The sequence below is a fragment of the Rattus norvegicus genome, chromosome 12, assembly GCF_021556685.1.
Source record: "Rattus norvegicus strain SHRSP/BbbUtx chromosome 12, alternate assembly SHRSP_T2T, whole genome shotgun sequence".
NCBI classification, from domain to species: Eukaryota; Metazoa; Chordata; class Mammalia; order Rodentia; family Muridae; genus Rattus; species Rattus norvegicus.
In genome coordinates, this window is record NC_141545.1 from 27,830,761 (window position 1) to 27,858,102 (window position 27,342).

Genomic DNA, 27,342 nt, shown 5'->3' on the forward strand with positions numbered 1-27,342 from the left:
TTTGGGCAGGAGATACAAAGTACTGCCTAGACCAAATGCTGACCTAAGCCATTTGGCACAAGCCATCTAGGTACTGTTGCCATTTTGTCCACGCTGCAGGCATCTGGTTACAGTAGCCATTTTGTTTACATATGTACAAGCTCAAGGGACCTTGGACATGGAAATTGCTCAGGTTTCCAAGACCGAACAAAAGGAATCAGAAATGGGATGGGACCTGGTTTGAAAACAAGCAAACAAAACAGTGTTTTGGAGTATCTCAGGAGGCCACAGATGGGAGATGTGCTCGTAGGTCTTTTGTGCTTTGGAAGTTGGGGAATGGCCATGCTACTTTTCAGGTTAGCCCATCAGTTTCAGCCCCTGCTGGGCTGCTTTAAGATACCCCCTTGTTCCCTCTTTCATACCCAAGACAGATCCAAGGGATGTAACTGTCTTCACAACTGGTGACCTAACCACAGCTTTAGGAGCTAGGCCAAGAACCTGGCATTCTTTCCAGGTAGGACAGCCTTAGAGGCAGATTCCTTCATAGAGATCCCGAGAATGGAAGTTTTGTGCCTGTTTCCCTTCACGTTCCTCTCTGACACCGCAGGAGGAAGAGTATTTCAGAAAGAGGGGGAGGGGTGAAAGAAAACAACCAAAACAAAAAAATCAAAATGAAACTGACATGTACAGGTTCATGTTGGCTACAGAGACCTGAATGTGAGGGAGGGCCAGCTCGCCACGTGGATGAGGCATGTCCGGTAATGCATGGCTGCTGTGGAACGGACCCTGCTATCCTACCCCAAGTTCCAGAGCACACCCAGAGGCCCTGCCAGCATTGCAGCACCCTCTCCCTGAGAGTCCTCAGCCTCATGCTCTGATTGACAGACAGATGGGGGTCTATAGACCCTTGAGTGGCTTATGTTGGGAAAAAAAAGGTCTAGTGTTTTGTTTGGGCTCTTATGATCACCTCCCCTGCTCGCAGATCTAGAGGTGACTGTGTCCCTCCCAAGGATGGGTGGGCGCAGTTTCTGGTGGGGGTAGTAATGGTGGGGGTGCTGTAGTTGTCTCAGTACTGATACGCTTGGGAAAAGAAGCTGACAAGTTGGAGACACCGGTCCAAAGTGGGTAGTGCTGGGGCCAAGTACAAAAGACCCTCACTGCAGGTTCCCGAGAGAAGTGGAAAGGGTTAATGGAAGGGGTTAAAGGGAGGGAAAGACTCAGTGAAGGGGTAAGAGCTTTGGTGTCACATGACACTCGCTGGAGTTTGAGTCACTTTTCTCTAGTTCCTGACAGAAATGTTTACAGTCCGTGCCTGCTCCCTGAAGCCAAGAAACCTTGGTGGTTCATTCCCCAGCCGCATATCCAACCATCTCTATGCTCAGGCCTTCTCTGACCTTCACTCTGCCAAGCCGAAAGCAGCCCAGGCCTGCAGGTGCCCACGCACCCCCAATTCCTCACCAGACCACCAGGCCCGGGTGGGAACAACATCCAACCGACATCCAACTGAGCAAAACACCGGACACCCCTTGCGGAGTACAAGTCGGAGGGATGGGAACAGGGAGAGCGTCTGTCGGGTCACCTGAAGACCCATCAGGGTCTGCTCCTTCCGCTACCCTGCCCCACCCTGCACGGCGCAGTCGGGGCAAGAGATGTGGCGAACCCTCCGCAAAGCCAAGCGTACGTACATCGGGCGGGCTGTGGGCCGAGCCGGGGCGGCCCCCGTGCGCTCCACTTCGCTGCCTGCTGCCTCCGTTCTGCTGGGGCGACCCCCATCCGCTGCCGCCCGATGGGGACAGCGACCGGCTCCCGCTGGATCGCTGGCTGCCTGTCTTCCGTCCGTCATCTCGATGCTTGGGGCTCAGCCTGGGGGAGCGGAGGGATGGGGGGAGCCGGCGTGGGACGCCCCCTCTGCTAGTGACCTGGTTCCCAACTCGCGCTTTCACAGTGAGAGCGCCCCGAGCGAGCCAGCCCTGCACACTACCTTGATTTCCCATTTAAGTTCTTCCTCCATGTGGACACCAATTTGCTTCTGGTGGATGAACTTTAGTTTTGGGCACTGCCCAAGTACCCCAACCCTTAGGGATACAACAATCCCCTCCATCCCGAGTGTGCGTGCATGCGTGCGTGCATGGTGTGTGTGCATGTGCGTGTGTGTGTGTGTTAAAGTCAACCTCATCTAGCCTAGGCTGGCCTTCAACTCCACATCTAGTCTAGGATGATCTTGAACTTCTGATTCTTTTACATCTCTGAATCACTGCGGGTTGCAGGCATGCACTGCCACAGTTGGATTTATTCAGGTCTTGGGGTCAAACCCAGAGCTTCGTGCACACCAGGCAAGCACTGTACCAGTTTGCCCAGAAGCATCCCCTTTGACCCCGCCGTGAAGGTTCAGCCTACCTGTTGGGTGATCCGGAATCGCTGTAGTGTGAGGACACTGAGGGGCTGTGGGAGCTGACGCTGCTATGGTGGTGGGACCTTCGGCCTGGAGACTCAGTATGAGGCCTGGGGTGGGCAAGAAGAGTCAGTCTAATGGAAGTGCTGCTTGCCTTGACCATGTTGTAGCCTGGCCTGGCCTCAGGGACTTGGGCTAGGTCCCAGAAAGGTCACTGTGGGATCAGTCCCACCCCCGGCATTGTTTCTTTCTTTCTTTTTTCTTTTTTTTCTTTTTTTCGGAGCTGGGGACCGAACCCAGGGCCTTGCGCTTGCTAGGCAAGTGCTCTTCCACTGAGCCAAATCCCCAACCCCATGGTTTCTTATATAATTCACCTGAATGGGTCTGGGTCTGGGTCTGGGTCTAGGGTCTCCAAATCATCTTTGAGAGTTAGGGAGAAGCACTTTTCCTGAAGACAGTTCCAACTTCCAAAGACCATCTCATCTCTCACCTAGTCTTGGAATGGAGGTGTGTGGCTGAAAGGGTCTAGGGACAGAAAGAACGCATGGGTGGCAAGGGACCTAATCTTCATCAGTCCTAAGTGGCCTCTGGCTCCCAGGGCTAACTCAGCAAATCTTAACTTCTCCGTTTGGCGCAATTAGAGAGCCATCCTTTTGAGTTCAAGTTGCCCTGAGAGGTATGATCCGAGGTGTGTTTAAGAGGTTGGTTTGGGGTGCTAAAAGGTCAAGTTTTCTGAGGGTGGGGTGGGGGAGCAGAGGATGTGTTTACCTCTTTCGCTCTTTGATTTTTTCTTTTCGTTTGCTCTTGAGGCTTCTCGATCTGCAGGGAGCAGAGACCAAGTCAGGTACGGAAGCTTGGAAGCTTGAAGCAAGATTTGCTGAACTTCCCTAGCTGAGAGGGCTCTGCCCATCTCACCCCATAGGGAGAGTCGGGCTTCACGAAGAGGGGTGTGCATGCATGTGGTGCTGGCGGGTACACTTCAGTGGGACTCTCCTGTCTCTGTCACATTCTGCTTTCCATATAATATTTAATGATCTCACTCCCATACCCTCTCTAATGCCACCAAATCCTTTCAAATCCCAAACAAATAGAAAAAAAAAACAGAAATGTACCTCCTAAAAGAAAGGAATAAGAAAGGACTTGGGAAAGGGAAGTCGCCTGCTTGCTTTGGGCCTCAGTTTCACCTAGAAGCTGACCTAGTAGTACTACTAGCTCTCTTATGGGTCCAGTCCTGGTCGGAGGGGCTGTACATAGCATATGGCCACTAGAGGGCAGCAGAGGCCCATGCTACCCATTCATTCCGGAAGGGAGTGGGTAGGGCAGAAACGGGGGAGTGGGGCTGGGGAGGGATTGGGAAAATAAAAAGGGTAGGGTGGGGGGAGCTGTATAGGCTTGTCCACCACCAAGTACAAATGGCCCTTTGTAAAGCCCACCAACCGAAGGGCCTGGGGACTCTACTCAGGCTCAGGACTGTGGGAAGAGAGTCTGGCTTCCGGAGGAAGGGTACAATTGGCCTATACCTTTTGATCCCGGATACCGAGTTTTCTACTAGCTTATGCCTGGGTCCCTCTTTTCCCCTATTCATCCCTGAAGCCAGCACCATGGCCCAGCAGTCAGGAGACCATAGAGAGCCAAGACACCACCTGTAGCCATAGCCTAGGCAACTCATCTTCTCCCCACTGAGCCAACCCAGTTCACAGAGATGCTCTGGCCTGGCAGGCCCCATTCTATGCAATCTGGGGTCCTGATGCTTCCACTTTCAAAGAGGGCACCTCCTGACACACCCTCTGGACACGGAGCTGCAATTCTGGAAATTCTTGGGCCCACCTGTCTTTCAGCCCCAATTGCATCAGTGAGAGAGCCCCTGGAGGGGGAGCCAGAGTGGATTCTGAGACCCCTGCCCCCCACTTCTGTGGCTTTGGAGACCGGCAACCTGTGTATTCCCGTTTAGGAAAGCACAGCTCACCTGTATCGTCTCTTTCTCCGCGACCCAGAATCAGACCTGTAGGGGGATAGATCCTCCTGAGCCTCTAGTCTGGGAATGGCCAGCCCAGGTCCTGAGCCCAGGGTGTGAGACAGACCGCTGGCAGCAGGGGAGGCGGAGAGGGCAAAGTACCTATCTCGACGGTGTTTCTTCACACTTCTCTTCTTCTTGCGCAGGGGGGAAGCACTCCCACAGCTGTGGAAACAGGGGGAAGGGCACCAGTGAGCTTGGGGTGGATGGGGGGGGGATGTATGTGGCTGATGGGGCTCAAGGGCTGGAAGCTGGGAAGGGGCCCTGAAGTAATGAAGCCCAGAGCTCCTTGTATAGAATGAGACTGGTAACCCCTAAAGTCGATGCTACTGCCTGCCTCTTTAGTTGCCCTCTTGCCTTCGCCTGTGTGCACAAATGTGTGCATTCGTGCATGTAGAGCCCAGGGGTCAGCCTCGGACATCATTCATGAGGTCCCCACATATATTTATGTTATCATCTGTGGTTTTTGTGCACCTGGTCATACATAGAGCAGAGAGAAGACAAAAGAGACTTTGCAAAGTCCTCTTCTGCCACTGTGGAGGTCCTGGGGACTCAGGACTGAGGACTGAAGATTGCCCAGCCTTCTCACCAGCCCTGGGTTTTCTGAGTCAGGGTCCTTCACAGGTTTCTGGGACTCGCTGACTTGGATTGGCTAGGCTAGCTGGCCCGTGAGCCTTGGGGATCCATCTGCTTCTGCCTCCTCAGAGCTGGGATTAGAAACCTGTGCATGCCTGTGGGAGGGCATGCAGGCATGTGTATGTGTGTGTGTGTGTGTGTGTGTGTGTGTGTGTGTTTGGATGTGTGTATGTGTGTGTGTGTGGTGTGATGTGTGTGTGATGTGTGTGGTGTATGGTGCGTGTGTGTATCGTGTGTGTGATGTGTGGTGCATGTGTGTGATGTGTGTGGTATGTGGCTTGTGTGTATGTGTGTGTGTGATGTGTGTGGTGTGTGGTGCATGAATGTGTGTGTGTGGTGTATGTGTCTGTGTGATGTGTGGGTATGTGTGGTGTGTGGTGTGTGTGTGTGATGTGTGTGCGCGTGTGTATGTGTGGTATGATGTGTGTGTGTGATGTGTGTGTGTGGTGTGATGTGTGTGGTGTGTGGTGCATGTGTGTGTGGTACATGTGTGTGTGTGATGTGTGTGGTGTGTGTGATGTGTGTGTGCTTGTGTGTATGTGTGTGTGATGTGTGTGTGTGGTGTGTGTGATGTGTGTGATGTGTGTGTGTGTGATGTGTGTGGTGTGTGTGATGTGTGTGTGGTGTGTGTGATGTGTGTGATGTGTGTGTGATGTGTGTGGTGTGTGGTGCATGTGTGTGTGGTACATGTGTGTGTGTGTGTGATGTGTGTGTGCTTTTGTGTGCTTGTGTGTATGTGTGTGTGATGTGTGCGTGCTTTTGTGTGCTTGTGTGTATGTGTGTGTGATGTGTGTGTGCTTTTGTGTGCTTGTGTGTATGTGTGTGTGTGTGTGTGTGAGATGTGTGTGGTGTATGGTGTGTGTGTGTGACTCAGATGTTTATGATTCACGGCAAACGCTCTGTCTGAGCTGTCTCCTCAGAACCTTTATGTTGTTGTTTGCTTAGTTATTCTTGTTTGTTTTGGAGATGGGTCTTGCTGTGTAGCCCAGGCTAGCCTTGCACTCATGATCTTCCCACCTTGCCCTCCTGAGTGGTGGGATCTCAAGAGTGTGCTCCATATCATGAGGGAAGGGGAAACATTTTTTTGGGGGGGAGGGTCTGGTTTTCTTACAATGCTGAAATTAAAACCCAGGGCCTTGCACTAGACAAACTCACAGGCTCTGAGTGGTCCCCATCCCTGGGATCTCTGGGCTGGGTATGTAAACACTGGCACCAGAGAGCCCAGTGTCCAACCCCTGAGGTGTCAGACCCCCGTCTCTGGAAGGTGGCCTTAGGTTTTTCCCACCCACAGGTGCCCCCTCGGGGGGGGGTCGAACCCCTCTCCCCTCATTCCTGTCCCCTTCACCACTGACCTGCATTCTGACTCTAGTCTCCTCTTTTTGCTGATGGTGGATGCCAGAGAGAAAGGACAGACAGATGTTTCCGGTTAGCTAGTGGCCCCAGTTTGTACCTCAGGACGCGGTGGGGGTCGGGTGGGGGAGGACACAGAGATGGAGGAGTTGTAGTTGGGGGTCCAGTAATGACTCCATCCCAGGGACAAACACACTTGGGTGTTTGAGCTCTTGGAAGATGGTACTACCCAGTCGGGGCGGGACTTAAAGTGGGGCGGAGCTTAGAGAATGGGCGGGACTAAGGTGGAGGTGTTAAGTTGCTGTGCAGGAATTCAAGAAAGGAGAGGGGCAGGTTTAAGTTTGCAGATTCCAAGTGTAGCATCCGTCCCGTGTGTGTCCAAGATGGGAACCCCAAGGCCCTCCCCATCTTGCCCTAGGGCCATGCGTCACTCTCACCGACTCCTCCGATGACTGCCTTTCTTTTTCTTCTTCTTCTTAGGAGGGGGCGATGCGGAGCTGCTGGACCAGTGCTTGGTCCTGAGCGAGAAGGGGCGGCAGCGGGAGGTGAGGGAGGAGACCCCGTATTGCCCTCCCCACCACCGTGGCGGCCGCTCACCTGTAACCCCGGTGCCCGCGGTAGCAGGCGACGGGGCAGTCGCAATCAACCGGGCCATCGTCCTCATCGAAGGGTGGGTACTCCAGGCCGGGCTCCAAGCCCTCCATTCGTCGCGGAGTCTCTGCCACGCTACGGAAAGACAGAGACGCTGCCCATCTGCCTCTGAGAATGGCCTTCAGGCTGCTGCAGTCTGGCCTGCCCCGCTCTGGTTGGTTAGTTGTGGCTGGGGAGTGGGGTCTGTGCTTGTAGACCAGAGGGCTTGCCATCCCCAGCCCTGGAGGGTCTGATGAAGATCTGAGCAACCCAAACTCCGGAGCAGTGGTTTGCAAAAGAGAGAGAAATGCCAAGCCAGGCAGAGCAGGCCTGTTATACGAACTATTAGGGATGCTGAAGCAGGAGGTTTTCAAGTTCAAGGCCTGCCTGATCAACCTGAATAAGGATGGATGGATGGATGAATGGATGGATAAAGGTTTGGGGATGCAACTTTGAGGTAGAGCACTTGTGTAGAATTATCCAGGGAAGAGCTTGGGGTCCTGATCTCAGTTGTATAGTACTGGCCTATAGGGAAACCCTGGGTTCCAGTCACAGTAACACACACACATACACACACACACATACACACACCACCACCACCACCACCACTGCTGCCACCACCACCAAAAACCAGAATGTGGAGTTTCCAAAGTACCTGCCTGGCCCATCTGCAAGACCTAAGCTGGGTGTGGCAGGGCACACCTCAGGAGTTCAAGGCCATCCTTTCATACTTAGAGGCTTTGAGGCCAGTTGGGTTACACGAGAGCCTGCCTCAAACAATGATAAAACAATTAGGTCCATCCTATTTATTGAACTCCTCCTTACCCCTCCACAAGTCTTCTCCCAGTGACTGTTAGTTAGCTTGTCGTCATCTCCTGGTGTCCCTACTGGCCTCCCTTTCCCTATTCTTTCAAAGAGCCCCTCCCCCATTGCTGACATCTGCCTTTCCAGGTCCCTGAGCGCCCCCCCCCCATTTCCTTGTACCTCCCTCCCCTCCCTCCTCTTTTCCTTCAGCCTTGGCCTCAGCCTCTGAAATATTCATAGCCTCTCCTCACCCTCCCTCCCCTCAGAAGCCTCCAGAGGCTTTCTGCACTTCGAAGCTCCAGCTGCCGGCTGTCTTCATCAATCACCACTAACGCCGGAGGGTGTGTGTGTGGGGGGCTCAGCTCTCAGCCATCTCCAGCTCTGTATCCACTCCCCATCCGTCTTGGAATCTCAGAACTCCACTTCACCCAGCAGGAGCCAGCGGGCTCCCAGTCCCTAACTCCCAGCTCCTCTGCCTGCCTCCCCACCCCGAGGCATCCTCTGCTGCAGATGCCTGGTTTGTGCTATCTGGGTATTACACTCCCCCTCCACCCCCGGGGACTCACAGGAATCTTTATTATGATGGCTCTGTTCCTGAGCCACCGTGTGACCCGGGACCTGATTAGGTCCCTGGCTGAGCCTCTTCAACATAAGAATACTTTAAAAAGATAACCGGATTGTTAAAACATTCTTTTTAAAAAAAAAATATTTATTTACTTACATGTGTGTGGGAGTGGGGCTCACATATATCACCGTGAATGTGGAGGTCAGAACACAGCCTGCCACCATCGCCTCTCTCCTTCCACCATGTGGACTCTAGGGATCAAACTCTGATTGTTTGCCTTAGCGGCAAGCTCCTTTACTCTCTGCCATCTTGGTAGCTTGAATTTCTTTCTTTTTCTTTCAATGGAACAAGCCCACAAATGATCTTCCACAGTAATGGGCTCCAGGGCGGCAGCCCCTTCCTCATCATCTCTACCTTATCACCTTCCATTCCCTGGCTTCAGAAGACCCCCCCACACACACTCACACACACTCACACACATTCACACACACTCACATGCTTGGGGGCTGCCCATACACAGTTCGTCCTTTTCTGTACAGAGGAGGAGGCCAGCACAGGGATACCAGCTTTGGATTCTCAAGATGGATTTGAATCCAGAAATGAATGTGCTGGCTGACCCTCGGGGACCTTATCTATACAAGAAAAGAGAACCCCCTGGCTTTGAGCAGAGGATTAAGTAAGATTCTCCCTCTGAAGCTCCCGACATAGAAGCCGGTCCGTGACTGGAACATAACCCAGTACTGATTACTTGGCGGGGGGCATCTGCTGGCGTACACATCACAGATGCTCTTCCTGAAATCGATGTGGGAACAGCACATAAAAGAAGGAAGGGAGACTGGCTGTGGTGATCCGGCTAAGGGAAAGCATTTTAGCAGGCATGGTGGCACTCAGGGAGAGGAGGCAGGAGGATCGCAGGTTTGAGGTCAGCTGTGCTACATAGTGAGTTCAGGGTGAACCTTTTTATAGAAACCCTGTCTCAGCAACTAAATAAATAAACAAGGAAAGGCTGACGAAATGGTTCAGTGGGTAAAGGCATTTGCTTCTTAGTCTAACGACCTGAGTTCAATTCCCAGAACCCACAGGTTGGAAGGAGGGAATTAACTCCTGGAAGTTGTCCTCTGACCTCCACACATGCACTGAGATGTACGCATTCTCTAGCCGCCTCTCTTTCTCCATCTCTCTCAAAATAAATAAAAAGAAATAAAAGGGCTGGGGTTCCACAGATGGCTTGGCAGATAACTTACTGCATAACCATAGGACTGGAGTTCAGATCTCCAGCACCCACACGAAAAGCCAGGTATGGTAGCATTCACCTGTGATCCAAGAAGTAGGAGGTGGAGTTAGGAAGAGCCCTGGGCCTCCATCAATCCAAAGTGGTGAGTACCAGGTACAGAGAAACTCTGTTCAAAAAACATCAGGTAAGCCCAATGGTGGTGCCGTATGTCTTTAATCCCTAGCGCTTGGGAGGCAGAGGCAGGTGGATCTTTGTGACTTTGAGGCCAGCCTGATCTACAGAGAGTTCCAGGACAACCACCAGGGTTACACAGAGAAACCTTGACTCAAAAAATCAATGGGGGTGGGGGGTGGGGGAGAACGTACCATTGTCTTTTTTTTTTTTTTTTCCGGAGCTGGGGACCGAACCCAGGGCCTTGTGCTTGCTAGACAAGTGCTCTACCACTGAGTTAAATCCCCAACCCCATTGTCTTCTGACTTACACATGTACACACACGTATCTACACATGAGTGAGTGCATATACTTGCATACATGAATGCACACACACAAACCATGCACATATATACACAAGACAAAAATCAAAACCCCAGGGCTGGAGAGCTGGCTCAGTGATTAACAGTGTTTTCTGCTCTTCCAGAGGACCAGAGTTTAGTTCAGTACCCAGCACCATCTCAAGAGACTCTAAACTACCTCTAACTCCAACTCCAGGGCAATCTGTTGTCCTCTTCTGACCTTGGCAGGTACTTGCACACACCCACATCTCCACATTCGTATCCACATAAATAAACTACAATCAGCTGTGGGGTCGTTAATTTCACATAATTATTTTTTTGTTTTGTTTGTTTGTTTGTATTTTTTGTTGTTGTTGTTTTTAATTTTTTTAGATTTATTTTTTATTTATCTGAGTATACTGCAGTTATCTTCAGACACACCAGAAGAGGTCAATCAGATCTCATTACAGATGGTTGTGAGCCACCATGTGGTTGCTGGGAATTGAACTCAGGACCTCTGGAAGAGCGGTTAGTGCTCTTAACCGCTGAGCCATCTCTCCAGCCCATTTCACATAATTTTAACAAAATTCTGTGTTTAAAAGACAAAAGACAGGCTGGAGAGATGGCTCAGTGGTTAAGGGCACCGAAGGCTCTCCTAAAGGTTCTGAATTCAATTCCCAGCAACCACATGGTGGCTCACAACCATCTGTAATGGGATCTGGTGCCCTCGTCTGGTGTGTCTGAAGACAGTGACAGTGTACTCATATAAAATAAATAAATCATATATATAAATATATATTTTAATATATTATATATTATATATAAATAAATATATAATATTTATACATATATATAAATAAGTCAAAAGCCCAAGGACCAGGTCTGCAGGTCAGTGTCAGAGACTTTCCCAGCACACGTGAGGCCCAGGCCTTTATCTGCCACACAGGCAGATTTTAAGCCAACAGATCTCCAGCAAGATACCTACTCATTTGTAATTGGAAGACTGATTTTATATTTTCAAAAGAAAGAAGTTATGTGTGATGGGACATGGCTCAGTGATAAAACCCTTCTTTAGTGCGAGGCTTTGAAATTAATCCCTAGAACATTAAGAAACAATACTTATGATCCAACTTACAAAACCCTGACAGCCTTGGGGCCGACACCGTGGATACCGGGGAAGCTTTTTGGGGGGTGTTAGAGAGACTAATGTGACCCTATTGCTTGCACAGAACCCAGAATCCCCTCCTCCTTTAATTCAGATCTCTCTGCTCTTCCTCAACCTGAAGCTGCTGGCTTCCTCCCATCTGTCCTTGTCTCCTCCGGTCCCCCTGGAGTTTCAGGTTCCTCACACTCCACACAGCTCCTCAGCCACACAAAATGCCTGACGTGTAAAACACAGTCTTTAGTGACACTGTAAGATGTAGGGACATCGCATGTGACTTGTGGGTGAGCTGGTGGGAGGAGGGAGCCTCAGTTGATACAGAGTTGAACGTGATGAAGCTTAGATATAAAATCAAGTCGCTCCCTTTGGGCAATGCCCAATAGAGGACCTTTCAAGACTTTGTAACTGCCGAGTCAGGTTGGCCACTGATATCCTTCATGCATGCCTTGCCCCCCGATTCTTCCCCGTCCCATGCAAATTCCTTCTCCGATGGCTCCATCTCCAGGATACCTTCCTCTATACTTTATCTGAAGAAATCGATTTTATACGCATGATTGCTTGAATGTGCACCATGTGCATGCAGTGCCCGTAGAGAGACTGTAGAGGGCGCTGGATCCACTGGAACTGGAGTTACAGATGCTTGTGAGCCACCATGTGAGTGCTGGAGTCCATTCTGGTTCTGTGCAAGAGTAACTAGTGCCCAGAGACATCTTGCCAGCCCCCCCCCCATTCCACCTTAGGTTGTGAAGACAGGGTCTCTCGCTGAACCTGGAGCTCACTGTTGGAACCAGACTAGCTAGCCAGCAAGGCCCCAGCATCCACAGGGTTCTGCCTCTCCAGTGCTCAGCTTGCAATGCACGCTAGCGCACGCGGCTTTTACGTAAGTGCTGAGAATCCAAATGCAGCCTCCTGCCTTCCAAGCAAGCATTTTCACACTGAGCCATCGCCCCGCCCCTACTGATCGTCAGCACGTTTTAACTTTTACATTTTGTGTGGCTATGGCCTCATCTGCTTAACACCAGACTCCCTTAACAGACCTAACATATTTTTTGCTCTTAAATCCAAGTTTGTTACCTAGTTAATGGTTCATCATATCTACAGTATGCCCATGGGTATGGAAGGGTCGAGGGTCGTCCCACCGTAGAGGTGACCAGCTCAGGCATAGAAAGCTGGCTATGAAATAAAAAGGTGTCTCCAGGTCAGATGCAGTGGCGCTCACCTGTGATCCCAGCATTTGGGAGGTGGAGGCAGGAGGATCAGGAGGTGAAGGTTAGCAAGTTGGAGGCCAATCTAGGCTCCATGAAACTAACAGTGCAGGGGGATGGAGAGAGGGCTCATTTGGTAAAGTGCTTCCTGTGTAAGCAGGAGGATCTGGATTCCATCCCAGCACCCAGAGAGACAGGGTTTCTGGAATGTGCTGGCTGGCCAGTTCAGCTTAACAGTGAGCTCCCAGCCAGCGAGAGTCTGTCTCAGAAAATAAGGTAGACGGAAATCGAAGAAGATATTCAAAGTTGATCTCTAGCCCCCACATATATATACACACACACATACACACAAATACACACACACAAATACACAAACACATACACACACGCACACACGCACACACACGCACAAATACACACAGAAATATACACACACGCACACACAAACACACATACACATGAATACACACACATGCACACACACACACACATGCATGCACGCACAAAAGATTACCTCTCACTGGTTGTTTTTTATATATTTTTTTAATCAAAAAGAGACTTTTGGGGGATAATTTTAAAATTACATCTATTTATCTATTGACTCTATGCGTGTGTGTGTGTGTATGAATGCGTGTGAGTGTGTGCATGCCTGTGAGTGTGTGCACGCATGTAAGTGTGTGTGGTGTGTGAGCATGTGTGCTACAATGTGCCTGTAGAGGTCAGAGGATGACTTGCTAGTCCCAGGAATCAAACTCAGGTCATCACTGACTAAGTCACCTCATTGGCTAGAATGCCAGCACTCTGGTTACTTTTTAAAAAAAATTAATTTATGTATATGAATACACTGTCAGACACACAGAAGAGGGCATCAGATCTCATTACAGATGGGTGTGAGTCACCATACGGTTGCTGGGATTTGAACTCAGGACCTCTGGAAGAGCAGTCAGTGCTCTTAACCACTGAACCATCTCTCCAGCCCCAGCATTCTGGTTACCTAACTGGTTTTGCTTTCCTTTAACCAGGAGCCTATTGGTCCAATCAACAGATGAGAGAGCTGGGCAAAGGGTGGGATTCTGGGCAAAGGGTCTTCTCTTTCTGTCCATCCACTCAACCATCATGCACCTGGCCTCACACAGGCTTTGATTGGCGGTAGGAACAGGAAAGAACTGGATCTGCATTCTTTTATCCCATGCCTTGCAGTGCAGGGCAAACATTGATCCTATGTCTATTATGATAATTGCCAGTGCGGGTGCCAGACAGTGTTTCGAGCGCTTTCCATGTATTTATCTCATTTAATCACTGAATATTCAGAACAAGCCTTTGACATGGGAACTGTCATTAACCTTCTTATCTTACAGATAAAATGACAAGGTTCAGAGAGGCCACACCACGTCTAAAATTAGACGTGTTGAGAAAATGACTAGACTTTGCTCACACTGTGTTAGGAAGTAGCTTGTAAATATTGCCTCTGTAAGCCTGCCTTCCCAAACACTTTGGTATATTACATAAGCATGAAACTCTCTTTTTCTTCTTTTTTTAAAGACAGAGCGGCTGGCTGGTGAGATGGCTCAGAAGGTAAAGGCACTTGTTGCCAAGCCCCTGATGAGCTGAGTTCGCATGGTGCCCATGTGGTGAAGAGAGAGCTCATTCCTGCAAGCTGTCCTCCACATGCATGGCATGGAACACGCACATTTACACACACACACACACACACACACACACACAGGAGAGAGAGAGAGAGAGAGAGAGAGAGAGAGAGAGAGAGAGGGAGAGAGGGTGTAAATAAACAAAAAGCAAAATATGAATAGGTAGGCTGCTATTGGGAGGTGATGGAATTTGGGGAGGTAGGGCCAGTTGGAGGAAGTGGGTCATTGGGGGATGTCTTTGATGGACACATCATGTACTTCTCCCTTCCTGTCTCTGACAGTTTTCTGGCCACAGTGATGTATGCCATTTATCCCAACATGCTTGCTCTGCCACGGTGAATTAAACCTCTGATACCATTAACAAAACAGCCCCACTTATCTGTGTCAAGTACTTTGACCACAGGTCTGCAAAGGTAACAAACACACCGTTTTCCCACCCCAGGGATCCATCATCCCAAGGGAAACATCACCAGACAACACCCTGCTTTCTGTCAAAAGCCTTTTCCTGGCTTCTGGCTTCTGTTGGGTCATTTCTAGTCATGGCAGCAGTATAATACTCTGGAGTGCGGATTGTCCCAGGAAATGACCACTTTTGTCAGTCAGTTAGCACCGTGGCGAAGAGGGACTGCTTCCTGGGGTGATCCCACGTCTGTTGTGAAGCCAACATGAACTCATAATGACCCCCAAAGACCCACAGGGTGGGGCCCCTTCAGTCTGGGTCTGTCTTCATTGATTACAAAATTTTCCAAATTAGGTTTTTTATTTTATGTGTGTGTCCTGTCTGTCTGTTTACATGTGCACCATGCATGTATGTGCTTGGTGCCTACAGAGGTCAGAAGAGGACATCAGATCTCCTGGAACTAGAATTGGGGATGGCTGTAATCCCCATGTGGGGGGCCAGGAATTGAACTTGGGTCCTCTGGAAGATGACAAATGCTCCCAATCACTCAGCCAACTCTCCTGCAGTTAACTCATGCTAACTGTAGGAGCGTCCAAACTTGGGGGTAAGAGTAGACTTATGTGGTGGAGAACGTTCCTAAAATGCTCCTAAACAGTGGTTTATAATTTGTGGAATGTCCAGATTGGAGGCCAAGGCACTGCAGGGACTCAGGGCTCTATAGAGTCTGGAGGAAACCCTAGACTTGGCAGGCAGCATGGAGACAGCCAGGCAGAACGGAACAGACCTGTGGTCAAAGTACATGACCCAGACCACTTGGGCTGTTTTGTTAGTGGTATCAGGGGTTCAATTCATTGTGGAAGAGAAATCATGTCAGAAGTGAATGGGAATTGAGCAGTTGGCGACTGAAGTCAACGGAAGTCAAAGACAGTTGAGCACATGAGCCACGTAGGTGATGGCGGTGGCCACCCGGCAGTGACGTGCGTTTGCTGTGTGCCGGGGATTAATCCTCACACATTTATTTATGCTTTTCTCATGATGGGGATAGAAACCAGAGTTCCTGCATGCTATGCAAGGGACTTACAGCTGAGCCACATCCCCAGAGTCTTAACTGGGGTGGGGAGGTGGATTCTTGGCAAACACTCCACAGCTGATTCGTACCCTAGTGCTTCCTGAAGGATTCTAGGCAAGTGCTCTACCATTGGGCCAGCCTCCAGACCTACTGAGCCTATGAAGGGGTGTCTTACCTTCGTTTTAAATATACATTTATGAAGAGCTAGGGAACTCAAGGGTCTGGGGCTGTGGCACAGCAGGGAGCCAGAGGCCAGGATGCTCACCTTGGACTTAGAGATTTTGACACGTGGATGGAGCATCTGCCTCTCTCCCCTATACATAAAGACGTGAAAACTGGCTCAGATGCCAGGTCCATAGGAAAGTGTGCGGCCAGGCAGTGGCAAGCCCTTCCTCACTCTTACGTATGCCTCAGGCTCAAGAACAAGCTTGGTTTCAGCACCACGGAGAGCTGCCAGCCTTTGGGCTGCTGAGCTCTCCTTGGTGTAGCTGTTGCAGTGTGAGTGTGTGCTGTATATGCATATGGGGTATGTGTACGTGTGTAGGAGGGTGCTGGTGCCAGAGTGCGTGAGCACAGAGGTAGGAGGAGGACAACAACATCTACCTCTACCACTGCGTTATTTTCTTGAGTCAGAGTCTCTCATTGAACCTGGAACTGAGCTGCCAGCCAGCAAGCCCCAGAGAACCTCTCTGCCATCCAGTGTGCTGAACTCCTACTTCTTGCCTCCCCAGTGCTGGTCCTACGAGCATGTGCCAGCACACCCAGTCTTTATTGCCATTATATACACCTAGCTAGAATGCTTTTGGTTCAACCCCTCCCTACATGAATGGAACTGGAGCTCTGTGCAAGAATTGGAAGCACTACACTGTATTAGGGATCACAAATAAAACCAATAATGATCCCATCTTCAGGCTGGGAATGATGTCAAGTGGACTAAATACAGGTTTGCCTAGCATGTACGAGGCCCTCCATTCCATTCCCAGCCTGAAGTAAACTGAGCGTGGTTGTGCAATCCCAACAGTCTGAAGGCGGAGGCAGGAGGATCACAAATTCAAAGTCAGGCTGGAAAGATGGCTCCATGGTTAAGGGCACTTGCTGTTCCTACAGAGGACCTAGTCTGGTTCCTAGCACTCATGGCAAATGTCTTACCATCACCTGCAATTCCAGTTTCAGGGGATCTGATGCCCCCTTCTGGTTTCTGTGGGTATCTTCACATGTTCATGCTGTCTGTCTGTCTTTTTGCTTTGTTTTGAGGCAGGGTCTCACTATGTAGCTTCGGTCATCCTGGAACTCCCTATGTAGACCACACTGGTCTTGCCTCATTCACCTCCTGAGTGCTGGGATTAAAGGCCTGTGCTACTGTGCCCAACTGTTAAAAAAAAACAAAACCAAAACCAAATAAAAGAAGCTCAAGGTTATTCTCAACTATATAGCAAATTCCAGGCCATATTGGGATACATGTCACACACACACACACACACACACCACACTCTCTGTTATCTTTTTCTTTTTCTTTTCTTTCATTTTTCTTTTTTTTTTGCAGGGTTCCTCTGTGTAACAACCTTGGCTGTTCTGAAACTTGCTCTGCAGACACAAACTCACAAAGATTAACAACCTTGGTTGTCCTGAACTCACTCTGTAGACCAGGCTGGCCTCAAACTCACAAAGATCCACCTGCTTCTGCCTCCCGTGCTGGGATTAAAGGTGTGCACTGCTGTCACCACTGCTCTGCATCAGAAATAAAAAATATCTGTTATTTATATTTACGTGTGTGCGGGTCTGTGAATGTGTGCCACATGTGTGCAGGTGCCTGAGACCAGAAAAGGACTTTGGATCTCATAGAGTTGAAGCTCCAGACAGTTGTGGGCAGCGCCTCAAAGAAACTGGCAACTGAACTCTGATCTGCAAGAGCAGCCATGGCTCTTAACCGAGGAGCCATCTCTCCAGCCTTCGATGCCTTTTTTTTTTTTTTTTTTTTTGGACCCAATGTGTTGCATTAAGGTTGCACTTAGGACCATGAGTGAAGAGTTATTTGCAGAATAACTTAATGGTGGCTACGCCGCTAAAGAAAATGCCCGCCCACCTGCTCCGCTCCATGGGCCAGCAAGATGAATCAGTGGGTAAAGGCACTTACTGCCAAGTCTGATGACTTGAGTTCAATCTGTAACATCCACTCCATAGAAGGAGAAAATTAAGGCATGCATGTACACTAACTCATGGTCATACACATGCACACACAACAAGTAAACAAATGTTAAAACCAAAATGTTTCTTTCCTAGCAATTGTTCATAGAGCCTTGGAAACTGGGAGACAAGATTCTTTATAAATCCCAGGCTGACCTTGAACTTTCTGTGTAGCATGACAATCGTCCTGTCTCAGAACCTAGAATCTTTGATTAGGTCTTAGTGGAACAAAAGTAGACAGAAGTCTGGGGACTCAGGAAGGCATCTGCTGCTGAGCTGGGCCCACTGCTGAGAGAAAGACCAGGAACCTTTCTCCAGCTTTCTGCACATTCTCAGTGCTAGGTATGGAAAAGACCATTAGCAAGGGGACACCCTCTGAATGTGTTCTGTACTCTGTGTCAGACACAGCACTGGGCTACCCTTTGCCATTTCTCCAATTCAGCCCGCTCTATTTTCTACAGTTTTTTCTTCCTTGCTGGGGCTTGCATTTAGGACCTCCAAGCATGCTAGGCAGGGGCTCTACCACTGAGCCATGCCCCCAGCCCCTCACTGGGGGATTCTAGGCAGGGGCTCTACCACTGAGCCATGCCCCCAGCCCCTCCCTGGGGGATTCTAGGCAGGGGCTCTACCACTGAGCCACGCCCCCAGCCCCTCACTGGGGGATTCTAGGCAGGGCTCTACCACTGAGCCATGCCCCCAGACCCTCACTGGGGGATTCTAAGCAGGACTCTACCACTGAGCCACGCACGCCTCCAGCCCCTTGACATTGGACTTTCTATAATCTAGGGTACATCACGAGCTTATTCTGGAGTTCATTTTACAGGTAGGAATCACAGACCCACTGACTAACTCGTAGTTTGCCTGTGGTCACACTGTCGGATTGGGATCTGAACATTTCTGAAGTTCCCTGTCTTGTAGCCCATAGACAGTACCCAGGTGGGCAGCAAATGGCCCTCAGGGATCGTCTGTTGTCTGTACCTGGTACTCTGGGCCAGGCCAGAGCTTCCAGTGGGCAGGGTCTATGATCTCTCCTTCACTCACCCCATCCCCTAATGGCGCATCTGGAGAAGCGCCCCTCCCCCACCCCCCATACATATCCAGTCGCAGCGTGAGATGGACCCGCCCTTGCTGTCACTCAGGCAAATACTCACATGTGGGCCCCAGGCCGGTCCTCCTTTGTCAGTACTCCCTCCTTCTCCATCAGCATCTGCCGGAAGGTCCCGACCTTCTGCCGGATCTCCTCCTCTGAGTACCTGTGGGGAACAGAGAACATGGGGGCTTTGCTTCTAATGCTAGGTCACTCCTTCGTCGCACTCCCACCTGCTCTCCGGCTCTTGCTCACTGCGCACACTCCAGTGGCGTCTACTTTTCTGTACTTTTGTTATTTTACCTAAATGTACATTCTCCCTCCCCATCTCCTCCCCTCCCCACACCTCCCTACCTACGTTCCGCTTTCTTTCAGTCCCTTCCTCTCCCTTCCACCCTTTCCCTTCTTTTCTCCTTCCTTCCCCATTCCTCCTTCACACCTGTTCTTCCTTCCCCTCTCTCCCTACCCCATTTCCATCTCTCTCTCTGTATTTTATATTTCTTTCCTCCCTCTCCCTCCCCTCTCTTTCCCTCCCTCCTTCTTTTCTTTCTTTCTTTTATTTATGAGTACATTGTCACTGTCTTCAGACACACCAGAAGAGGGCACCAAATCCCATTGCAGATGGTTGTGAGCCACCACGTGGTTGCTGGGAATTGAACTCAGGACCTTTGGAAAAACATTTAGTGCTCTTAGCCACTGAGCCATCTCTCCAGTCCCCAACTCCTTTTTTAAACAGAGTCTTGCTATGTAGCCAAGGCTAGCCTGTAACTTATAATGCAAGTTAGTCTCTCTACCTTTTTTTTTTCTTTTTTCCGGAGCTGGGGACCAAACCCAGGACCTTGTGCTTGCTAGGCAAGCGCTCTACTACTGAGCTAAATCCCCAACCCCGCCTCTCTACCTTTTAATACCCCTGCCTCTGTGTCTCAGTGCTGGAGTCACAGGCTGCCGCTCAGGCTGTGCACACACACTTCATGCCTGATGTAGTACTAACAGTTGTCTGCTGTTAGTGAATGAGTCTTGGGTCATGACCTCCAGGGGCCTCATTCTTTAGAGTGGAAGACAAGGTGACAGGATAGAAAGAGGGGAGGGTGAGAAGAGGGTCTTCTCTTGCTTTGCCCTTTGCTCAGGATTCACTACAGCAGACATAGCCCTCAGGCACCTGTCCATGGAAATGGCGTGCCTTGCCTCTCTTGTTTCTTGTTTGTCTTTTCCTCAACGAACATTTTATAGAAGATTAATTTAGTTTTTAAACGTTTTTGTTTGCTTGCTTTTTTTCAAGACAGGGTTTCTCTTTGTAGCCCTGGGTGTCTTGGAATGCGCTCTGTAGGGCAGGCTGGCCTCGAACTCAGAGAGCCACCCACCTCTGCCTCCCATGTGCTGGAATCAAAGATGCATGCCACCTCCATACAGCATTCAAAAGTGTTTTGTTTTTAAAGCAAAAATCCAAACAAACATGTCCGTTCTTTATGCAGGTTTTTTTTTTTTAAGGTTGCTGGGGTAGAATACAGGGCCTCATACATGTTAGGGAAACATGAATTACCACTGAGCCAAGACCCAGCCTCTCACTGGGTAGTTCTCACAGGCTGTGTACGGCCAAGCCTCTCAGTGCATCTTCTGACCCATAAGCTTCCAGGATCACCCTGTAGTGATCCAGGGGTGCAACACAAAGACTGGACACATTGTGTATTGACAGAAGGGAGGTCACCCTACCAGGGAGTGTGTCACCAACTGTGTTTTCATAATAACCTGTACCTCCTGGATCTTGGCAGTGGTCCTTGATCTAGTAATTCTGTTAGCTTGTCTGTGCTCTGCACCACCTCAGAATTACTTAGAGCTGAAGTCTTCTCTCTCTCTCTCTGACCTTAGTCCCCAGAACTAACTAATTAAAAAATTAATTGGCATCCCCCCCCAAATTTTCTTTAAAAATGTTTTGAGGACTGGAGAAACAGCTCAGCATTTAAGAGCACCGGCGGGCTGGAGAGATGGCTCAGCGGTTAAGAGCACTGACTGCTCTTCAGAGGTCATGAGTTCAAATCCCAGCAACCACATGGTGGCTCACAGCCATCTGTAATGAGATCTGATGCCCTCTTCTGGTGTGTCTGAAGACAGGGAGAGTGTACTTACATATAAATAAATAAATCTTTAAAAAAAAAATTAAGAGCACCGGCTGTTCTTCCAGAGGTCCTGAGTTCAAGTCCCGGCAACCACATGGTGGCTCACAGCCTTCTGTAATGGGTCTGAGATCAAAGGCGTACACTCTCATTCCCTGGGTCTTTGTTTTTGAGACAGGTTCTCACTTAGTCCAGGCTGACCTCAAACTGGCCATGTAGTCAGGAATGGCCTCACATTCCCGGTCCCGTGCTTCTCCCTCTGTGGTGCTGGGATGGCAGACATTGCACCACAACCACATCACACAGTCTTATGCAGTACTGGGGATGGACTCCAGGGCTAACACGTCTAACATGTCTAACATGCTAGGTAATCCTAAACCTCATTCCAGCCCAGGGTCTGGGTCTTATTGAAGTGGGCCAAGGGCTTTCTCTGGAGCGTGTAGATCCTAGGCAGGTTCCCACATTCAGACCTGTGTCCACTGGGAGTGGGAACGTCTCACTAAACCAACTTGGCACTAAACAATTTTTTTTAAGATTTATTTATTTATTTTGTATATGAGTACACTGTAGCTGTCTCCTGACACACCAGAAGAGGGCATCGGATTCCATTACAGATGGTTGTGAGCCACCATGTGGTTGCTGGGATTTGAACTCAGGACCTCTGGAAGAGCAGCCGGTGCTCTTAACCACTGAGCCATCTCTCCAGCCCGGCACTAAACAATTTTAAAAGTATTTTTTTATTTAATTTATTCATTTATTTCTGGTCAGGCATGGTTGCCTTTAATCCCAGCACTCAAAAGGAAGAGACAGGAGGATCTCATAGTTTGAGGCTAGTCTTATCTACATAGCAAAGTTCCAGGTTAGCCAGGGCTGCATAGTCTGTAAATTATTATTTATTTAATGTGTGTGTGTGCCTGTTTGTGCATGCACATGTCTATGAGTAAGGGGGAAACATGGTTTAAAGGTCATAACGACTTTGCAGAACCTGCAGGAAGCCTGGTTACTTAGAAAAACCCCTGTGTTTTCTTGCCTGACTAGCTTGGCATCTCTACCCATTTTATAGATTGTAGAAACTGAGGCCTTGAGTTGTCATTTATGTTTATCTATGTCTTTATGCTTTCAGCGCTGGGTGTATCCAGGGCAGGGGGAATGCACCCTGTGGCTTCTGTGGGTTGAAGCCTGGTCCCCCGGTGTCTTTTAGATTCAGCACCGGGCTCCAACACAGGCACCCAGCTCTCCCTGAACACTTCAACCCTATTGCAGCCCTGCCCTTAATCTGCCCAACCTTTTGACCCCGCCAAGGCCAGCATTTCAGACTAGGACCAAAGTTCAATCAGCCTCATCAGACATGGGACCTGCCAAAGGGCCCGGCCACATCCCAATTTTGCTTCTAGATCTGCTCACCATGCCAGACCAAGCCCTCTGCTTAGTTCTGGTCTTGACCACGCCCCACCCTGTTGCACCAATATCCTGGGCACAGCTCCACCACATCCAGGTCAGGTCCCCTCAGTTAGAACAACCGCGTCCCGCAGCCCCCCACCGCCATTAGTGGACCAAACTCCAGAGTGCAAACTCATGCCCATCTTAGTCCTGGTTCCACCCCACCCCGTCCTCACCCTACGTTGTTCTGCCACATTAAGTCCTTGGGCACAACTCTACCACTGCCAAGTCCACAATCAAACCTCTGCCCTGGACCCACGTCACACTCCAGCCACAGTCCTCGGACAAATAGCCTCGCACTCCAGGAATAAAGCTAGACTATTCCCTGTCTAGGCGCCCGTCTGGAGAATTTAGCTACACCCCTACTCTGCCATTCCTCCCCATGCCTCTATACTTACGTCCACACTCTTGCTCTGGCTTTAACCTACCTTACTCCTGCCAGACACTATACCTAGCCCCGCCCTTCCCTCTGCACCCAGGGTCTGTGCATGCCGGACCGCAGCATAGGCTGGCTGTGCCCACATACGACCATTCTCCTTGTTGGGCCCCGCCCTTGCCCACTCCTTCTCTAAGCACAAAGCACATCCCAGCCACGCCCCTTCTCTGACTTCTCCTCACCAGGTACTCAGCCTCCCGTCCGCCCAGTCCCATTCTGCTCTGATTCCACCACTATATCCCACCACGCCCCCTGTCTGTCTTTGCCCAGCCTTGCTGCATCAAGCTCCCCATCAAAGCATAACCAAGGCCCTGCCACTCCCTGCCCTAGCCACGCCCACCACGCCCCAGCCCCGCCTCTGACAGCTCCTGCGCCAAGTCCTGAACAGTCTGATCTTTCCCCACCCACATCTCCTCTGGTCCCGCCCCTCCCGCCACGCCCTACTCACCCCTGCTCCTCCATCATCTCCTGCAACTCCATGCACTTGAGCTCTACGCGCCGCTTGCGCTCGTGGTCCAGGATCTCCCGGTGCGCGCGCTTCACCAAGCCTGGCTCGGCGGCGCGCAGCTCCTCCTCCGCGCGCGGCCAGGACCCGGACGAGCCTCCGGGCTGCGGGAAGCCGTTGGCAGCGTCGGGAGGAGCTGGCATGCTGGTAGCCCCGTTGTTCACGGTGGAGGACATGACACAGGTCCTCGGCGGCCGGCCCTGAGGGACAGATAAATCACAAGGTGGGGTGGTCACTCACCTCTCCTCCATTGGCTAAACTCTCTATGACTTAATCCTGGAGGTTTAGGGCCCACTGGCCGCTCTAATCCGCTTGTTCTCACGCTGTAGAGGGAGGGGCCGGTACTGTCACTTCAGGACAAGAATGTATTCCACGCTAGTTTTTCCCCATCTGTGGGTGGGTGCAGGCCAGATCTTTGTATTTCGTTTTTCCTTCACTTTTTTTCCCCCCTTAGACAAGATTTCCTATAGCCCAGCCTGGACTCCAACTCGCTATGTAGTCAAGTGTGACCTTAAACTTCTGATCCTCCTGCCTCAGTCTCCAAAGTGTTGGGGCTTACAGGTATGCAACATCACTCCCGGTTTATGCAGTGCTGTGGATAGAACCCCAGGCTTTGTGCATGCTAGGCAAACACTCTACCCGCTAATGCTCCAGCCTCTCCAGTCCTAACTGACTTGGCTAGTGACATGGCTCAGAGGGTAAAGACACTTGCCACCAAGCCTGATGGCTAGATAGAGTTCAAAGCTCAGAACACACGCACACACACACACACACACACACACACACACACGTGACAGGAGAGAACCAACTATTGTAACTTGTCCTCTGACCTTTACATACCCGAACTGTGGCATATGCACATACAACCCAGTAAATAAATGAGCATAAAAGGTTTTTTGTTTGTTTGTTTTTTTCTTCTTTTGATTACTTGGTTTGTTTCCAGTCAGGATTTCTCTGTGTAGCCCTGGCTGTCCTGCAGCTCTCTCTGTGTAGACCAGGCTGGCCTCCAACTCAGAGATCTGCCTGCCTCTCCCTCCTGAGTGCTGGGATTAAAGGCGTGCACCACCATGCCTATCCTATAAAGCCTATGAATAGGGGTTAGGGATTTAGCTCAGTGATAGAGCGCTTGTCTAGCAAGCGCAAGGACCTGGGTTCGGTCCCCAGCTCCGAAAAAAAGAAAAAAGAAAAAAAAAAAGCCTATGAATATAAAATTTCAAAAATCGTTTTTTCTGGTGCTGGGATGGAACCCAGAACTTCACAAATGACAGGCAGTCTACCACTGTGTTACAGCTGGGTAGGGTGACACATGACTTTGGTCCCAGCACTTGAGAGGCAGAGGCAGGCAGATCTCTGAGTTGGAGGCCAGCTTAGCTCACAGAGAGAGTTCCAGGATAGCCCAGGGCTACAAAAAGAAACTCTGTGTCAGAAAAACAAAAACAACTAAAATAAAAAGATATTAAGAACTTATTTTCTTTTGTGTGTGAAAGTTTTGCCTGCAAGTTTGTGTGCATCACATGTGGGCTTGGTGCCTGAGTTGGTCAGAAGAGGGTATCAGATCCCCTGGAACTAGGTTTATGGGTAGCTGTGAACCACCATCTGGGACTCGAACCTGGGTCCTCTGCAAGAGCAACAGACAAGTTCTCTTGAACACTGAACCGTCTCTGCAGTCCAGTCTCAGCTGTTTTGTTTGCTTGCAATGCTGGCATTCAAACCCAGGACCTGGCATCTGCCAGGGAAGTGCTTAAAATCTTTTTATTATTATTTTAATTTATTATATACACTGCAGCTGTCTTCAGACACCCCAGAAGAGGGCATCAGATTTCACTACAGATGGTTGTGAGCCACCAAGTGGTTGACTGGGATTTGAACTCAGGACCTCTGGAAGAGCAGTCAGTGCTCTTAACCACTGAGCCATCTCTTCAGCCCAGTGCTTAAAATCTTGACGGCAACTCCAGCCGTCACGAGGCTCAGTTGAAACCAGCCACAGCCCAGGGCACTGTTGGGGCTTTGCTCAGTGTACTTCTAACTTCCAGTCTTCATCCACAGCTACCCTGCAGGAATGGGGGTTTCTCTGGTCTCCTTCTCTTCCTACTCCTGGTATAGTTTCAGTCTTTACTGAAATCTGGCTAACTCTTCAAAAGCTAACACTGCAGGGGGGAGTCTCAATAGGATCCTCTCTCCTTTGTTCTGGAAATACTGCTCCCAAGGACTGCTCAAGGTGACATGGAAAATTAGCTTTCCAGAAACCCTGTCCTCTTGTGTGCTAGGGGTAGAGCAGAAGCATGGTTTGGAGGTAAAAAGCCTTGACATTGTGGGAGGCCAAAAGTATCATGCACGTGTATACACACACACACACACACACACACACACACACACACACACACACACACGACCTCTATCTTAACAGAGGGAACCGCCTCATAAGCTATTTCCGGGTCCTTTCTCCAAGGCTCTGCTAGTTGCTAAGCAACTGAAGGTCTCATTCTCAGGGTGTGGGATGCAAAAGGATAGAGGGAAGGGTTGGGCGTGTATAGATTGGTGCCATCTCAGCCACACTCTTCCCTCTCATCCTTTTGGGGATGGAATCCAGGGCTTTGCACGTGCCAGGCAAGTATAGTACCAACGGAGCTATAAACTCAACCCCAATGGGCTTTTTTCAAAATGGCCTGGACAGATAATCCTCACCAACAGGGTTCTAGACCAGGCTCTCTACTCTTTGCTGTGTGATCCTGAGGATATTACTGCCCATCTCTGAGCCTCTGATTTCTAACTGTGGCTAGGAACACCATCCACATTCCATATGATAGGTGAGTTCCTGGGGACTTACAGAAGGAAGTTGCTTGTAATGGTTAGTTTTAATTGTCAATTTGACATAATCTAGAGTTACCTGGAAAGGAATCTCGGTAGAGGACAGCCTGGTTTGATTTGAGTCGGCCCATAGGCACGTGTGTTGGGAATTATCTTTTTTTTTTTTTTTTTTTTTTTGGTTCTTTTTTTCGGAGCTGGGGACCGAACCCAGGGCCTTGCGCTTCCTAGGTAAGCGCTCTACCACTGAGCTAAATCCCCAGCCCCGGGAATTATCTTAATTACATTAATTGAAGTGGGAAAGGCCTGTCCACTGTGGGTGGCATCATTTCCTACGAAGGGAATCCCAAACCATTTAAGGGTGGGCAGTGTGAGCTGAGCGCTGGCATGTGTGCTTTCATTGCTCTCTGCTCTTGGTGGTGAATACGATATGACCAGTTGCTTCAAGTCCCTAACACCACAATTTCCCTGCAATGACGGATTTTGTAACATTGACTTTTGTGAGGCAAAGGAACCTTGGACCCCTTAAGTTGCTTTCATTAGAGTAATAGCTTTTTTTTTTTTTTTTTTTTTTTTTTTTTGGATAGGGTCTCACTATAAAGCTCTGAGCTAAACCTGACTATGTAGACCAGGCTGGCTTCAAATGGACAGAGATCTGCCCGCCTGTGGCTCCTGAGCGCTGGGATTAAAGGCCACAACTTCTGGCCCTTGTCAGAGTATCTTAATACAGCAACAAAAGTTAAGACACTATCCTAACTCATCCCTTTTCATCTCCAACCTAGAAAATCTCCCACCTCTGCCCATGGGACAGCCCTGAACCTCAAACTCAGTTCTCCTCAGGTACACACACACACACACACACACACACACACACACACGTACACATGCCATAGTACACCCACAAACACATATACATATACATATAATGAAAACACCCAAACACACACACACACCACATATACCACATACACACATACACCCACACCACACATTACACACACCACACACGCACACACACATACACACACCACACACACATATACATATACACACACCACACATACACATACCACACACACATATACATACACACACCACACATATACACATGTACACACCCACACACACACATACACACACACCCCCCACACCCCTACATCTACACACATACCCCCACACCACAAGAATACACACATA

The 27,342-nt window shown here is 49.8% G+C and overlaps 1 protein-coding gene across 3 annotated transcripts in view; it reads right to left on the reverse strand.

The window, feature by feature from the left end:
* Srrm3 (serine/arginine repetitive matrix 3) overlaps positions 1–27,342 on the reverse strand; it is a 69,972-nt gene that overhangs the window by 15,864 nt on the left and 26,766 nt on the right. For all 3 annotated transcript variants that reach the window (XR_015634136.1, XM_087579290.1, NM_001277394.2), the window contains 10 exon segments: positions 23,284–23,540; positions 18,913–19,014; positions 6,969–7,097; positions 6,809–6,889; positions 6,374–6,403; positions 4,488–4,550; positions 4,338–4,373; positions 3,140–3,190; positions 2,377–2,481; positions 1,665–1,842 (listed from right to left, as the gene is read on the reverse strand). Coding sequence is in view for 2 of the 3 variants with exons in the window: in XM_087579290.1 (XP_087435416.1) it covers positions 1,665–1,842; positions 2,377–2,481; positions 3,140–3,190; positions 4,338–4,373; positions 4,488–4,550; positions 6,374–6,403; positions 6,809–6,889; positions 6,969–7,097; positions 18,913–19,014; positions 23,284–23,516 (1,008 nt within the window). In the remaining variant the exon portion in view is untranslated.